This window comes from Oncorhynchus mykiss, chromosome 19 (assembly GCF_057628025.1).
Source record: "Oncorhynchus mykiss isolate SJ-2025 chromosome 19, ASM5762802v1, whole genome shotgun sequence".
Lineage (NCBI taxonomy): Eukaryota > Metazoa > Chordata > Actinopteri > Salmoniformes > Salmonidae > Oncorhynchus > Oncorhynchus mykiss.
In genome coordinates this window covers 667501-685751 of record NC_143040.1, presented here as the reverse complement: position 1 = coordinate 685751, position 18251 = coordinate 667501, and the positions used below count along the sequence as shown (strand labels likewise).

General features: G+C 44.4%; 1 protein-coding gene across 2 annotated transcripts in view; it reads right to left on the bottom strand.

Moving 5' to 3' along the window:
• Positions 1-7834: 7834 nt before the first annotated feature.
• The window catches only part of LOC149974617 (replication factor C subunit 1-like), a 109721-nt gene continuing 99304 nt past the window's right edge, over positions 7835-18251 (bottom strand). For both annotated transcript variants that reach the window (XM_090209519.1, XM_090209520.1), the window contains exons 21-23: positions 13717-13930; positions 12313-12495; positions 7835-8581 (exon numbers count right to left, since the gene is read on the bottom strand). In XM_090209519.1, coding sequence (XP_090065645.1) covers positions 8480-8581; positions 12313-12495; positions 13717-13930 — 499 coding nt within the window. In that variant the 3' untranslated portion in view covers positions 7835-8479. The remainder of the gene's footprint in view (positions 8582-12312; positions 12496-13716; positions 13931-18251) is intronic.

Below are 18251 nucleotides of genomic sequence, written 5' to 3'. Positions count from 1 at the left end.
ACCTATATCAGGCTACAGGTAGCTGGAACAGTGTGTTTACCTATATCAGGCTACAGGTAGCTGGAACAGTGTGTGTGTTTACCTATATCAGGCTGCAGGTAGCTGGAACAGTGTGTTTACCTATATCAGGCTGCAGGTAGCTGGAACAGTGTGTGTGTTTACCTGTATCAGGCTGCAGGTAGCTGGAACAGTGTGTGTGTTTACCTGTATCAGGCTGCAGGTAGCTGGAACAGTGTGTTTACCTATATCAGGCTACAGGTAGCTGGAACCGTGTGTTTACCTGTATCAGGCTGCAGGTAGCTGGAACAGTGTGTGTGTTTACCTGTATCAGACTGCAGGTAGCTGGAACAGTGTGTGTGTTTACCTATATCAGGCTACAGGTAGCTGGAACAGTGTGTTTACCTACATCAGGCTACAGGTAGCTGGAACAGTGTGTGTGTTTACCTGTATCAGGCTGCAGGTAGCTGGAACAGTGTGTGTGTTTACCTGTATGAGGCCGCAGCTAGACAGACAGAGAGATAAACACATCAGATCTATTTTAACAACACATCAATTGTGTGTCAGGGTGTGTCTGTGTTTTTGTCTGTACGTGTGTTACTCAAGGGAGGGGAATTTGCTGACGTTGTTGGAAACTCTGATGAGCATGTGAGCTGCATTCAGATGCTCCCCTCTCTTCACATGGATCTGAAATCAATCAATCAATATATCAACCAGTCAATACAATCAATCAACACATATATCAATACACCAACCAATACATCAACCAACCAATACATCAACCAACCAGTACATCAATACATCAACCAATACATCAACCAATACATCAACCAACCAATACACCAACCAACCAATACATCAACCAACCAATACATCAATACATCAACCAATACATCAACCAATACATCAACCAACCAATACACCAACCAACCAATACACCAACCAACCAATACATCAACCAACCAATACACCAACCAACCAATACACCAACCAACCAATACATCAACCAACCAACCAATACATCAACCAACCAATACACCAACCAACCAATATATCAACCAACCAATACATCAACCAACCAATACATCAACCAATACATCAACCAACCAATACACCAACCAACCAATACATCAACCAACCAATACACCAACCAATCAATACACCAATACACAAACCAATACATCAATACACCAACCAACCAATACATCAACCAACCAATACATCAACCAACCAATACATCAACCAACCAATACATCAACCAACCAATACATCAACCAACCAATACATCAACCAACCAATACATCAACCAATACATCAACCAACCAACCAATACATCAACCAACCAATACACCAACCAATCAATACACCAATACACAAACCAATACATCAATACACCAACCAACCAATACACCAACCAACCAATACATCAACCAATACATCAACCAATACATCAACCAACCAATACACCAACCAACCAATACATCAACCAATACATCAACCAACCAACCAATACATCAACCAACCAATACACCAACCAATCAATACATCAACCAATACATCAACCAACCAATACACCAACCAACCAATACATCAACCAACCAATACATCAACCAACCAAGAAATACATCAACCAACCAATACACCAACCAACCAATACATCAACCAACCAACCAATACATCAACCAACCAATACATCAACCAACCAATACATCAACCAACCAACCAATACATCAACCAATACATCAACCAACCAATACACCAACCAACCAATACATCAACCAACCAATAGACCAATACACAAACCAATACATCAATACACCAACCAACCAATACATCAACCAACCAATACATCAACCAACCAATACACCAACCAACCAATACATCAATACACCAAACAACCAATACATCAACCAACCAATACATCAACCAACCAATACATCAACCAACCAATACACCAACCAACCAATACATCAATACACCAATACACCAATACACCAACCAACCAATACATCAATACACCAACCAACCAATACATCAACCAACCAATACATCAATACACCAACCAATACATCAACCAACCAATACACCAACCAACCAATACATCAATACACCAACCAAAACATCAACCAACCAATACATCAACCAACCTATACATCAACCAACCAATACACCAACCAACCAATACATCAACCAACCAATACACCAACCAACCAATACACCAACCAACCAATACATCAACCAACCAATACACCAACCAACCAATACATCAATACACCAACCAACCAATACACCAACCAACCAATACACCAACCAACCAATACATCAATACACCAACCAACCAATACATCAACCAACCAATACACCAACCAACCAATACATCAACCAACCAATACATTAACCAACCAATACATCAACCAACCAATACACCAACCAACCAATACACCAACCAACCAATACACCAACCAACCAATACACCAACCAACCAATACATCAATCAATCAACCAACCAATACACCAACCAACCAACCAATACATTAATTAATAAATCAACCAACCAGTACATCAGTCAACCAACACATCAATCAATCAACCAACCAACCAATACATCAACCAACCAATACATCAACCAACCAATACATCAATACACCAACCAACCAATACATCAACCAACCAATACATCAACCAACCAATACATCAACCAACCAACCAATACATCAACCAACCAATACATCAACCAACCAATACATCAACCAATACATCAACCAACCAATACACCAACCAACCAACCAATACACCAACCAACCAATACATCAACCAACCAACCAATACATCAACCAACCAATACATCAACCAACCAATACATCAACCAATACATCAACCAACCAATACATCAACCAACCAATACATCAACCAACCAATACATCAATACACCAACCAACCAATACATCAACCAACCAATACATCAACCAACCAATACATCAACCAACCAATACACCAACCAACCAATACATCAATACACCAACCAACCAATACATCAATACACCAACCAATACATCAACCAACCAATACCTCAACCAACCAATACACCAACCAATCAATACACCAACCAACCAATACACCAACCAACCAATACACCAACCAACCAATACATCAACCAACCAATACATAAATCAACCAATACATCAACCAACCAATACATCAACCAATACATCGACCAATACATCAACCAACTAATAAATCAATCAATCAATATATCAACCAACCAATACATTAATAAACCAATACATCAATGAACCGACCAATACATCAATTAATACATCAACCCTAAGGTCAAATAGTTTCTCTATACACAGAGGTACCAGACAGGGCTGTCCTTTATCCCCCCTCCTCTTTGCACTCGTTATGGAACCACTGGCCGAGGCAATCAGGGTAACGCCTGCTATACAGGGGCTGCTCATTGGTGATGTTCACCATAAAATAAGCTTGTATGCTGATGATGTCCTGATATTCATCTCTAGTCCCGAGACTTCAATTACATCTCTTATTAATATTATTGAATTATTCAGCGAATTCTCAGGCTACAAGATTAATCTAACTAAGTCAGAGGCTATGCCACTCTGTAACTAATACTTCTCCCCCCTTCCCTTTTAAATGGTCTCCCTCAGGTTTCATGTATCTGGGTATATTTGTAACTCCTAAATTCCAGCAAATGTACAAAGCCAATTTTGTTCCCTTGTTTGATACAATAAGACAGGATCTGGAGCGCTGGAACTCTCTCCCGATTTCTTGGTTGGGTAGAATATCCCTCTTGAAAATGAACATTTTACCTAGACTACTTTACCCAATCCAAATGATCCCAGTATTACTCTCCAATGAGGTAATAAAGGATGTAAACGGATGGCTAAGTTCCTTTATATGGAGTAAACGCAAGCCAAGACTTAAGATGGCAATATTGCAGCTGCCAAGTTCTATGGGCGGCTTGGACCTGCCCAATATCAGGTTCTATCAATGGTGTGCCCACCTTTGTTATATTTCTGACTGGATCACAAATGATGACTCCTCTATTTGGTTAGACATTGAGACTTCTCTTTCAAAATACCCCTTTTACAGGATCTTTTATTTTTCAGAAGCTTCAAGTTTGTAGAAGATCACTGCAATAATCCCATTACACTTAACACACTCAAAGTATGGAGGTCAGTTCAACACTTCCTGGGAAGGTCCAAACTAACCTCTGCTCTTACCCCGATTCTTAACAACCCAGATTTCAGTCCAGGATTGCTGGATGCTGGCTTTAACTTTTGGCTTAATAAGGGCATACGCAGGCTAAATGACTTATTTGCTGATAAGATTTTGTTTGTCGTTTGAGCAGATGGTCGAGAAATATCGGCTCCCAAAGACTTTTTCCGCTTCCTACAAGTAAGACATTATATCCTGAAGGGCACCACCTTAATTGGTAACCCTGATGTATCTGTCATTGAAATAATGCTTTTTTTTCCCACAAAGGAAAATGTCTGTAAGTCTGTTTTATGATACTTTAAGGTCCCTTTCTGCTGTCAACACACAGAGGGTGAAACAAGTGTGGGAGAAATAATTGTCTGTTACTATTGACGAAGAGATGTGGGAGGACATTTGGAGATATACAAAAACAATATCTAAATGTAATCGTACTAGAGCAATCCAATTAAGAATAATACACAGATTGCATATATCCCCAAATCGCAGACATGCTTTTAGCCCCACTTCCTCTTCCCCTCAGTGTCTTAAATGCAAAACGGATACAGGCACCCTAACACATTGTTTATGGTCATGTACCAAAATACAAAAGATACTGGTCTGGTGTTCTGCAAGAAATTGAAAAGATCCTAGGGGGTTGATCTAGAATTGGACCCAGTTTCTTTACTGTTAGGTCTCCCTAGTAGGCATGTTACTTCTGTGGGTAAGAGGAGGCTTTACAGCATCCGTACTTTCGCAGCGAGGAAAAACATCCTTTTACAGTGGATTAGTGATAAGGTTCCTTCTATTAAAAGATTGGCATAAGATACAATTTGAATGGGTGCCTCTGGAATATCTGACATGTACATTGCATTCTAAAACAGACCAGTTCTACAAAGTATGGGAACCTTATCTAAATGACCTAGAAACCAGAGGTATCAGCTATTATGCTGCAAGGATTCTCGTAGAATGACGGGGATCTACGTATTTCAGAACTACACTGTACGTTACATGTGAGGAACCTAACCTCTTGGTTTAAACTGAGCTTTTTTTGTGTTTAATTTCTGTTTGCAAGTTTGTTTAAAATGAAAAACTGAGAGACGCAATGATGGTGATGGGGTGAGAGGAGGAAGAGGAAGAGAGAAGTGAGAGGAGCACCGAGCGGGAAGAGGAAACTGGTGTACGTATGTATGGGTGTGTAATATATATATATATATATACACATACAGTGCCTTGCGAAAGTATTCGGCCCCCTTGAACTTTGCGACCTTTTGCCACATTTCAGGCTTCAAACATAAAGATATAAAACTGTATTTTTTTGTGAAGAATCAACAACAAGTGGGACACAATCATGATCATTATGGAATCATAGTAACCAGAAAAGTGTTAAAACAAATCAAGAAATTCAAGAAATAGTCTCTAGTGTAATCCAGGGGGTGAGTCTCAATATCCTCTAATGTAGTCCAGGGGGTGAGTCTCAATAGTCTCTAGTGTAGTCCAGGGGGTGAGTCTCAATATCCTCTAATGTAGTCCAGGGGGTGAGTCTCAATATCCTCTAATGTAGTCCAGGGGTTGAGTCTCAATAGTCTAGTGTAGTCCAGGGGTTGAGTCTCAATAGTCTAGTGTAGTCCAGGGGGTGAGTCTCAATAGTCTAGTGTAGTCCAGGGGGTGAGTCTCAATAGTCTAGTGTAGTCCAGGGGTTGAGTCTCAATAGTCTAGTGTAGTCCAGGGGGTGAGTCTCAATAGTCTAGTGTAGTCCAGGGGTTGAGTCTCAATAGTCTAGTGTAGTCCAGGGGTTGAGTCTCAATAGTCTAGTGTAGTCCAGGGGTTGAGTCTCAATAGTCTAGTGTAGTCCAGGGGTTGAGTCTCAATAGTCTAGTGTAGTCCAGGGGGTGAGTCTCAATAGTCTAGTGTAGTCCAGGGGTTGAGTCTCAATAGTCTAGTGTAGTCCAGGGGTTGAGTCTCAATAGTCTAGTGTAGTCCAGGGGGTGAGTCTCAATAGTCTAGTGTAGTCCAGGGGGTGAGTCTCAATAGTCTCTAATGTAGTCCAGGGGTTGAGTCTCAATAGTCTAGTGTAGTCCAGGGGTTGAGTCTCAATAGTCTAGTGTAGTCCAGGGGGTGAGTCTCAATAGTCTCTAATGTAGTCCAGGGGTGAGTCTCAATAGTCTCTAGTGTAGTCCAGGAGTTGAGTCTCAATAGTCTAGTGTAGCCTAGGGGTGTCTCAATAGTCTAGCTTGGTCTCCTAGGGGTGAATCTCAATAGTCTAGCTTGGTCTCCTAGGGGTGCATCTCAATAGTCTGGTCTCCTAGGGGTGCATCTCAATAGTCTAGTTCTGTCTCCTAGGGGTGCATCTCAATAGTCTAGTTCTGTCTCCTAGAGGTGCATCTCAATAGTCTAGTTCTGTCTCCTCGGGGTGCATTTCAATAGTCTAGTTCTGTCTCCTAGAGGTGCATCTCAATAGTCTAGTTCTGTCTCCTAGGGGTGCATCTCAATAGTCTAGTTCTGTCTCCTAGAGGTGCATCTCAATAGTCTAGCTTGGTCTCCTAGGGGTGCATCTCAATAGTCTGGTCTCCTAGAGGTGCATCTCAATAGTCTAGTTCTGTCTCCTAGGGGTGCATCTCAATAGTCTAGTTCTGTCTCCTAGGGGTGCATCTCAATAGTCTAGTTCTGTCTCCTAGGGGTGCATCTCAATAGTCTAGTTCTGTCTCCTAATGGTACATCTCATTAGTCTAGTTCTGTCTCCTCGGGGTGCATCGCAATAGTCTAGTTCTGTCTCCTAGGGGTGCATCTCAATAGTCTAGTTCTGTCTCCTAGGGGTACATCTCAATAGTCTAGTTCTGTCTCCTAGGGATGCATCTCAATAGTCTAGTTCTGTCTCCTAGGGGTGCATCCTAGGGGTGCATCTCAATAGTCTTGTCTCCTAGGGGTGCATCTCAATAGTCTGGTCTCCTAGGGGTGCATCCCAATAGTCTAGTTCTGTCTCCTAGGGATGCATCTCAATAGTCTAGTTCTGTCTCCTAGGGGTGCATCTCAATAGTCTAGTCTCCTAGGGGTGCATCTCAATAGTCTAGTTCTGTCTCCTAGGGATGCATCTCAATAGTCTAGTTCTGTCTCCTAGGGGTGCATCTCAATAGTCTAGTTCTGTCTCCTAGGGATGCATCTCAATAGTCTAGTTCTGTCTCCTAGGGATGCATCTCAATAGTCTAGTTCTGTCTCCTAGGGGTGCATCTCAATAGTCTGGTCTCCTAGGGGTGCATCTCAATAGTCTAGTTCTGTCTCGTAGGGGTGCATCTCAATAGTCTAGTTCTGTCTCCTAGGGGTGCATCTCAATAGTCTAGTTCTGTCTCCTCGGGGTGCATCTCAATAGTCTAGTTCTGTCTCCTCGGGGTGCATCTCAATAGTCTAGTTCTGTCTCGTAGGGGTGCATCTCAATAGTCTAGTTCTGTCTCCTCGGGGTGCATCTCAATAGTCTAGTTCTGTCTCCTTTGACTGGTACTGTACACACACACACACACACACACACACACACCACTAATTGATCATTTTAAAAACACCTTACCCATGCAGATTAAGAGACTGTATTTAAACCATCAACAGAGAGAAAGAAAACGCGTCACAACCACAATACCGTAAATACAGGCGTCATTTATCAGTGAAAATCTTTACAACAAAAACAAACAAACCCACCAGAACTATTCTGCCGTTCACTGATCCATCCGCTGGTCTCGACGGTTTAGACCAGAAAGGTTTCCCGTCTACTACGATGAGCAGTAGAAAGCAACAGCATCTTTATATACTACAAGGTACATATTTACATGACACACACACACACACAGTTATCATTCAGACCTTTCCAAATCCACAGCGCTAACAAGATATAGTAAAGTCCCAAAGCTGACCCTATTCCCTTCATAGTGCACTACTTTATACCCAGGGCCCTATGGGACTCTGGTCTAAAGTAGTGCCACTATATAGGGAATAGGGTTTTCCCTTCATAGTGCACTACTTTATACCCAGGGCCCTATGGGACTCTGGTCAAAAGTAGTGCCACTATATAGGGAATAGGGTCCCCTTTGGGATGCACATCCTAAGTTTAAAGGGGTTCAAGAAGAGAGCCAGGGTTCTGTCTCCGGTCGCCACGGTGATAAGACCAGGTAGGTGGTGGTCAATCCGTTTAGGGGTTTGTTCTTCTGAACGTCAGAGAAGAGGTGTTGTACAGTTCGCTTTTTTGGGGGGGTGGGGTGGGGGTAGTTGTCTGAGAGGTTAGGGGTCACTTCCTGGCTTTGCCCTTGCCTTTGCCCTTTCCCTTCCCAGAATCCCTGGCTGTTGTCTTCTCCTTCTTGGGCTCCTTGGAGGGTTTGGCCTTCTTCAACTGTGAAGAGGAGAGTGGAGGGAGAAACAGGGAAGGAGAGGGGAGAGGGGAGAAACAGGGGAGAGGGGGAAACAGAGAGGAGAGGGGAGGGGGGAGGGAGGGAGAAACAGGGAGAGAGGGGAGGGGGGAGAAACAGGGGAGAGGGGAGGAAGAAATGGGGGAGATGGGAGGAAGAAATGGGGGAGATGGGAGGAAGAAATGGGGGAGATGGGAGGGAGGAAGAGAAAGAGAGAAAAGTAAAGTTATTACCCAATTTAAAAAAATCACCAGCGCTATATTCAGGCCAAGGAATGGATTGTCCATCTTTCTGAACGAGAATGTGCGTGTGTGTGTGTGTACACACGGGTTTGTGTGTGTGTGTGTGTGTACACACTATACAGTATGTACAGGTAACTGCCAAAATAAAGGAAACTCCAACATAATTTAAACACCAAGATAAAGGAAACACCAACGTAATTTAAACACCAAGATAAAGGAAACACCAACATAATGTAAACACCAAGATAAAGGAAACTCCAACATAATGTAAACACCAAGATAAAGGAAACCCCAACGTATAGTGTGTTAATAGGGCGTTGGGTCACCAGCAGCCAGAACAGCTTCAATGCACTTCGACATGGATTCTACAAGGGTCTGGAACTCTACTGGAGGGATGTGACCTCATTCTTCCACGAGGAAATTTCATCATTGGTGAAGACGCCACCTCAGGCTCAGCTCCAGAATCTCCCAGAAGTATTCAGTTGGGTGGAGATCTGGTGACTGACCAGGGCCCACGGTTTACACCTTCCTCAAACACCATTCAGAGACCACTGGTGTCCTGTGGGATGGGGGGTGTTATCCTGGAAGAGACCACTGGTGTCCTGTGTTATCCTGGAAGAGACCACTGGTGTCCTGTGGGATGGGGGGGTTGTTATCCTGGAAGAGACCACTGGTGTCCTGTGGGATGGGGGGTGTTATCCTGGAAGAGACCACTGGTGTCCTGTGTTATCCTGGAAGAGACCACTGGTGTCCTGTGGGATGGGGGGTGTTATCCTGGAAGAGACCACTGGTGTCCTGTGCACTTCCTGATTTGGCCTAATTTTTCACCAACGCTCATTAAGAAATGCTAGTGGCCGTGACTGAAGGCAAAGAAACGAGAGTCGTCTATGGGGGTGTGGTTTGATGTGGGTGTGTCTTTGTTCGTCCAATCACAACGAACAAGGGCTAACATAAAGTAGAGAGGAAGGGATGAATAGAAAGTCAAGCCAGCCCTGACCTTGTGTTTAGCCAAGCTGACAGCAGCTAGCTAGCATAGCTTGGCCTTGACCTTGTGTTTAGCCAAGCTGACAGCAGCTAGCTAGCATAGCTTGGCCTTGACCTTGTGTTTAGCCAAGCTGACAGCAGCTAGCTAGCATAGCTTGTCCCTGACCTTGTGTTTAGCCAAGCTGACAGCAGCTAGCTAGCATAGCTTGGCCTTGACCTTGTGTTTAGCCAAGCTGACAGCAGCTAGCTAGCATAGCTTGGCCTTGACCTTGTGTTTAGCCAAGCTGACAGCAGCTAGCTAGCATAGCTTGGCCTTGACCTTGTGTTTAGCCAAGCTGACAGCAGCTAGCTAGCATAGCTTGTCCCTGACCTTGTGTTTAGCCAAGCTGACAGCAGCTAGCTAGCATAGCTTGGCCTTGACCTTGTGTTTAGCCAAGCTGACAGCAGCTAGCTAGCATAGCTTGGCCTTGACCTTGTGTTTAGCCAAGCTGACAGCAGCTAGCTAGCATAGCTTGTCCCTGACCTTGTGTTTAGCCAAGCTGACAGCAGCTAGCATAGCTTGTCCCTGACCTTTTGTTTAGCCAAGCTGACAGCAGCTAGCTAGCATAGCTTGTCCCTGACCTTGTGTTTAGCCAAGCTGACAGCAGCTAGCATAGCTTGTCCCTGACCTTGTGTTTAGCCAAGCTGACAGCAGCTAGCATAGCTTGTCCCTGACCTTGTGTTTAGCCAAGCTGACAGCAGCTAGCTAGCATAGCTTGTCCCTGACCTTGTGTTTAGCCAAGCTGACAGCAGCTAGCTAGCATAGCTTGGCCCTGACCTTGTGTTTAGCCAAGCTGACAGCAGCTAGCTAGCATAGCTTGGCCCTGACCTTGTGTTTAGCCAAGCTGACAGCAGCTAGCTAGCATAGCTTGGCCCTGACCTTTTGTTAAACTATGCCAGCATAGCATGCAAAGCAAACCCGCCAAAGTCTTTTCCCCAGACAACACAGTGCTACCAGACAACACAGTGCTACCAGACAACACAGTGCTACCAAGACAACACAGTGCTACTAGACAACACAGTGCTACCAGACAACACAGTGCTACCAGACAACACAGTGCTACCAGACAACACAGTTGCTACCAGACAACACAGTGCTACCAGACAACACAGTGCTACCAGACAACACAGTGCTACCAGACAACACAGTGCTACCAGACAACACAGTGCTACCAGACAACACAGTTGCTACCAGACAACACAGTGCTACCAGACAACACAGTGCTACCAGACAACACAGTTGCTACCAGACAACACAGTTGCTACCAGACAACACAGTTGCTACCAGACAACACAGTGCTACCAGACAACACAGTGCTACCAGACAACACAGTGCTACCAGACAACACAGTTGCTACCAGACAACACAGTTGCTACCAGACAACACAGTTGCTACCAGACAACACAGTGCTACCAGACAACACAGTGCTACCAGACAACACAGTGCTACCAGACAACACAGTGCTACCAGACAACACAGTGCTACTAGACAACACAGTGCTACCAGACAACACAGTGCTACCAGACAACACAGTGCTACCAGACAACACAGTGCTACCAGACAACACAGTGCTACTAGACAACACAGTGCTACCAGACAACACAGTGCTACCAGACAACACAGTGCTACCACATGTTAACAGGTAAAGCGTGATTGTAATCAAAACAAGTCAAGTCACTAATCAAGTCTCTGCTAGGTAAAGCCCCGCCCTAATCTCAGCTCGCTGGTCACCATAGCAGCACACACCCGTAGCACGCGCTCAAACAGGTATATCTCACTGGTCACTCCCCAAAGCCAATTCCTCCTTTGTTCGCCTTTCCTTCCAGTTCTCTGCTGCCGCTGACTGGAACGAACTGCAAAAATCTCTGAAGCTGGAGACTCACATCTCCCTCACTAGCTTTAAGCACCAGCTGTCAGAGGAACTCACAGATCACTGCACCTGTACATAGCCCATCTATAAATAGCCCATCTATCTATCTCTCATCCTCATACTGGTATTTATTTATCTTGCTATTTTGCACCAGTATCTCTACTTGCACATTCATCTTCTGCACATCTACCACTCCAGTGTTTAATTGCTATATTGTAATTACTTCTCCACCATGGCCTATTTATTTGACCTAATTTGCACACATTTTGCACATTTTACCATTATTTAACTAGGCAAGTCAGTTAAGAACAAATTCTTATTTTCAATGACGGCCTAGTTAAACTGCCTGTTCAGGGGCAGAACGACAGGTTGTCAGCTTGCAACCAACTTGCAACCTTCCGGTTACTCACATCGATGCCACAGTAGGCCGTCTATAACCACCAGAGAAGATGGCCGCCGACCACTCAATAATTCATCCTTTCTTCTCCAATAAATTGAAACAAATAAAAATTGTAAATGATTTCAGAAAAGTGGGGGGAGAGGGAGGGGGAGGCGTCGAGAAGTGTGTTTCCTCCTTACTTTGATCATGGCGTCAGCTGCAACACCTTCCTCCTCCTCCTCTTCCTCAGGCTGTTCCTCTTGCCCTTCTCCTCCCGGTTCTGCCTCCACTCCCCCGCCACGACGGCCCTTCTTGATTGGTTGGAGGGAGTACGGTGTCAGGTGGGTCTCCCGGTTATAAGCCCTCGTGAACGCTGATTTCACCTGGGCACAGATCAGATTAACACCATTATTACAATCACAGATTAGATTAACACCATTATTACAATCACAGATTAGATTAACACCATTATTACAATCACAGATTAGATTAACACCATGGTTACAATCACAGATTAGATGAACAATAACACCATTATTACAGTCACAGATCAGATTAACGATAACACCATTATTACAATCACAGATTAGATTAACGATAACACCATTATTACAATCACAGATTAGATTAACACCATGGTTACAATCACAGATTAGATGAACAATAACACCATTATTACAATCACAGATCAGATTAACGATAACACCATTATTACAATCACAGATTAGATTAACACCATGGTTACAATCACAGATTAGATGAACAATAACACCATTATTACAATCACAGATTAGATTAACGATAACACCATTATTACAATCACAGATTAGATTAACACCATGATTACAATCACAGATTAGATGAACAATAACACCATTATTACAATCACAGATTAGATTAACACCATTATTACAATCACAGATCAGATTAACACCATGGTTACAATCACAGATTAGATTAACACCATGGTTACAATCACAGATTAGATGAACAATAACACCATTATTACAATCACAGATCAGATTAACGATAACACCATTATTACAATCACAGATTAGATTAACGATAACACCATTATTACAATCACAGATTAGATTAACACCATTATTACAATCACAGATTAGATTAACACCATGGTTACAATCACAGATTAGATGAACAATAACACCATTATTACAATCACAGATTAGATTAACACCATTATTACAATCACAGATCAGATTAACAATAACACCATTATTACAATCACAGATTAGATTAACACCATGGTTACAATCACAAATTAGATTAACACCATGGTTACAATCACAGATTAGATTAACAATAACACCATTATTACAATCACAGATTAGATTAACAATAACACCATTATTACAATCACAGATTAGATTAACACCATTATTACAATCACAGATTAGATTAACACCATTATTACAATCACAGATTAGATTATCAACACCATTATTACAACCAGTCTGACACCATTATTAGAATCAGATTAGATTAACAATAACACCATTATTACAATCACAGATTAGATTAACAATAACACCATTATTACAATCAGATTAACACCATTATTACACCCGTCCCCGTCCTCTGACCTTGGGGTCTAGTTTAGCGTAGGGGTCAGGCTGCCCCCCCCAGAGGCTGATCTCCATGAGGCTGTCCACATCCTCTCTGACCAGGTGGTAGTCGTCTAACAGCTGGACGGCCTGACCGGCCCCCTCCGCCCCCTGCCTCTGAAGAGGACACAACAGGGCCATGCGGAGGTACGGGAGGTAGTCCAGGCTCACTGCCTGTCTGCTACTTAATGTCCTGGAGGAGAGAGAGGGAGAAGGGGAGAGAGAGAGAGGGAGAAGGGGAGAGAGAGAGAGGGAGAAGGGGAGAGAGAGGGAGAAGGGGAGAGAGAGAGAGAGAGGGAGAAGGGGGAGGGAGGGAGGGAGAAGGGGGAGAGAGGGAGGGAGAAGGGGGAGAGAGAAGGGGGAGAGAGAGCGGGAGGAGGGGAGAGAGAGCGGGGAGAGAGAGCGGGAGGAGAGAGCGGGAGGAGAGAGCGGGAGGAGAGAGCGGGAGGAGGGGAGAGAGAGCGGGAGGAGGGGAGAGAGAGCGGGAGTAGGGGAGAGAGAGCAGGAGGAGGGGAGAGAGAGCGGGAGGAGGGGAGAGAGAGCGGGAGGAGGGGAGAGAGAGCGGGAGGAGGGGAGAGAGAGCGGGAGGAGGGGAGAGAGAGGTAAAATATGGGGGAGAGAGAGGGAGGGAGGATGAAGGGGGAGAGAGTGAGGGAGGAGGAGTGGAGAGGTAGAAGGGGGAGAGAGGGAGGTATGTTCAATAGAAAACGTGTTGCAGAACATTCAGTAACTAATGAACACACCCCAGATCAGACTGCCGGTGTGTACCAGTTACATGAAGATGGGGAGAGAGGGAGGTATGTTCAATAGAAAACGTGTTGCAGAACAGTAACTAATGAACACACCCCAGATCAGACTGCAGGTGTGTACCAGTTACATGAAGATGGGGAGAGAGGGAGGTATGTTCAATAGAAAACGTGTTGCAGAACAGTAACTAATGAACACACCCCAGATCAGACTGCCGGTGTGTACCAGTTACATGAAGATGGGGAGAGAGGGAGGTATGTTCAATAGAAAACGTGTTGCAGAACAGTAACTAATGAACACACCCCAGATCAGACTGCCGGTGTGTACCAGTTACATGAAGATGGGGAGAGAGGGAGGTATGTTCAATAGAAAACGTGTTGCAGAACAGTAACTAATGAACACACCCCAGATCAGACTGCCGGTGTGTACCAGTTACATGAAGATGGGGAGAGAGGGAGGTATGTTCAATAGAAAACGTGTTGCAGAACAGTAACTAATGAACACACCCCAGATCAGACTGCCGGTGTGTACCAGTTACATGAAGATGGGGAGAGAGGGAGGTATGTTCAATAGAAAACGTGTTGCAGAACAGTAACTAATGAACACACCCCAGATCAGACTGCCGGTGTGTACCAGTTACATGAAGATGGGGAGAGAGAGGGAGGTATGTTCAATAGAAAACGTGTTGCAGAACAGTAACTAATGAACACACCCCAGATCAGACTGCCGGTGTGTACCAGTTACATGAAGATGGGGAGAGAGGGAGGTATGTTCAATAGAAAACGTGTTGCAGAACAGTAACTAATGAACACACCCCAGATCAGACTGCAGGTGTGTACCAGTTACATGAAGATGGGGAGAGAGAGGGAGGTATGTTCAATAGAAAACGTGTTGCAGAACAGTAACTAATGAACACACCCCAGATCAGACTGCCGGTGTGTACCAGTTACATGAAGATGGGGAGAGAGGGAGGTATGTTCAATAGAAAACGTGTTGCAGAACAGTAACTAATGAATACACCCCAGATCAGACTGCCGGTGTGTACCAGTTACATGAAGATGGGGAGAGAGGGAGGTATGTTCAATAGAAAACGTGTTGCAGAACAGTAACTAATGAACACACCCCAGATCAGACTGCCGGTGTGTACCAGTTACATGAAGATGGGGAGAGAGGGAGGTATGTTCAATAGAAAACGTGTTGCAGAACAGTAACTAATGAACACACCCCAGATCAGACTGCCGGTGTGTACCAGTTACATGAAGATGGGGAGAGAGGGAGGTATGTTCAATAGAAAACGTGTTGCAGAACAGTAACTAATGAACACACCCCAGATCAGACTGCCGGTGTGTACCAGTTACATGAAGATGGGGAGAGAGGGAGGTATGTTCAATAGAAAACGTGTTGCAGAACAGTAACTAATGAACACACCCCAGATCAGACTGCCGGTGTGTACCAGTTACATGAAGATGGGGAGAGAGGGAGGTATGTTCAATAGAAAACGTGTTGCAGAACAGTAACTAATGAACACACCCCAGATCAGACTGCCGGTGTGTACCAGTTACATGAAGATGGGGAGAGAGAGGGAGGTATGTTCAATAGAAAACGTGTTGCAGAACAGTAACTAATGAACACACCCCAGATCAGACTGCCGGTGTGTACCAGTTACATGAAGATGGGGAGAGAGGGAGGTATGTTCAATAGAAAACGTGTTGCAGAACAGTAACTAATGAACACACCCCAGATCAGACTGCCGGTGTGTACCAGTTACATGAAGATGGGGAGAGAGGGAGGTATGTTCAATAGAAAACGTGTTGCAGAACAGTAACTAATGAATACACCCCAGATCAGACTGCCGGTGTGTACCAGTTACATGAAGATGGGGAGAGAGAGGGAGGTATGTTCAATAGAAAACGTGTTGCAGAACAGTAACTAATGAACACACCCCAGATCAGACTGCCGGTGTGTACCAGTTACATGAAGATGGGGAGAGAGGGAGGTATGTTCAATAGAAAACGTGTTGCAGAACAGTAACTAATGAACACACCCCAGATCAGACTGCCGGTGTGTACCAGTTACATGAAGATGGGGAGAGAGGGAGGTATGTTCAATAGAAAACGTGTTGCAGAACAGTAACTAATGAATACACCCCAGATCAGACTGCCGGTGTGTACCAGTTACATGAAGATGGGGAGAGAGGGAGGTATGTTCAATAGAAAACGTGTTGCAGAACAGTAACTAATGAACACACCCCAGATCAGACTGCCGGTGTGTACCAGTTACATGAAGATGGGGAGAGAGGGAGGTATGTTCAATAGAAAACGTGTTGCAGAACAGTAACTAATGAACACACCCCAGATCAGACTGCCGGTGTGTACCAGTTACATGAAGATGGGGAGAGAGGGAGGTATGTTCAATAGAAAACGTGTTGCAGAACAGTAACTAATGAACACACCCCAGATCAGACTGCAGGTGTGTACCAGTTACATGAAGATGGGGAGAGAGGGAGGTATGTTCAATAGAAAACGTGTTGCAGAACAGTAACTAATGAACACACCCCAGATCAGACTGCCGGTGTGTACCAGTTACATGAAGATGGGGAGAGAGAGGGAGGTATGTTCAATAGAAAACGTGTTGCAGAACAGTAACTAATGAACACACCCCAGATCAGACTGCCGGTGTGTACCAGTTACATGAAGATGGGGAGAGAGGGAGGTATGTTCAATAGAAAACGTGTTGCAGAACAGTAACTAATGAACACACCCCAGATCAGACTGCCGGTGTGTACCAGTTACATGAAGATGGGGAGAGAGGGAGGTATGTTCAATAGAAAACGTGTTGCAGAACAGTAACTAATGAACACACCCCAGATCAGACTGCCGGTGTGTACCAGTTACATGAAGATGGGGAGAGAGGGAGGTATGTTCAATAGAAAACGTGTTGCAGAACAGTAACTAATGAACACACCCCAGATCAGACTGCCGGTGTGTACCAGTTACATGAAGATGGGGAGAGAGGGAGGTATGTTCAATAGAAAACGTGTTGCAGAACAGTAACTAATGAACACACCCCAGATCAGACTGCCGGTGTGTACCAGTTACATGAAGATGGGGAGAGAGGGAGGTATGTTCAATAGAAAACGTGTTGCAGAACAGTAACTAATGAACACACCCCAGATCAGACTGCCGGTGTGTACCAGTTACATGAAGATGGGGAGAGAGCGAGGTATGTTCAATAGAAAACGTGTTGCAGAACAGTAACTAATGAACACACCCCAGATCAGACTGCCGGTGTGTACCAGTTACATGAAGATGGGGAGAGAGGGAGGTATGTTCAATAGAAAACGTGTTGCAGAACAGTAACTAATGAACACACCCCAGATCAGACTGCAGGTGTGTACCAGTTACATGAAGATGGGGAGAGAGAGGGAGGTATGTTCAATAGAAAACGTGTTGCAGAACAGTAACTAATGAACACACCCCAGATCAGACTGCCGGTGTGTACCAGTTACATGAAGATGGGGAGAGAGGGAGGTATGTTCAATAGAAAACGTGTTGCAGAACAGTAACTAATGAACACACCCCAGATCAGACTGCCGGTGTGTACCAGTTACATGAAGATGGGGAGAGAGGGAGGTATGTTCAATAGAAAACGTGTTGCAGAACAGTAACTAATGAACACACCCCAGATCAGACTGCCGGTGTGTACCAGTTACATGAAGATGGGGAGAGAGAGGGAGGTATGTTCAATAGAAAACGTGTTGCAGAACA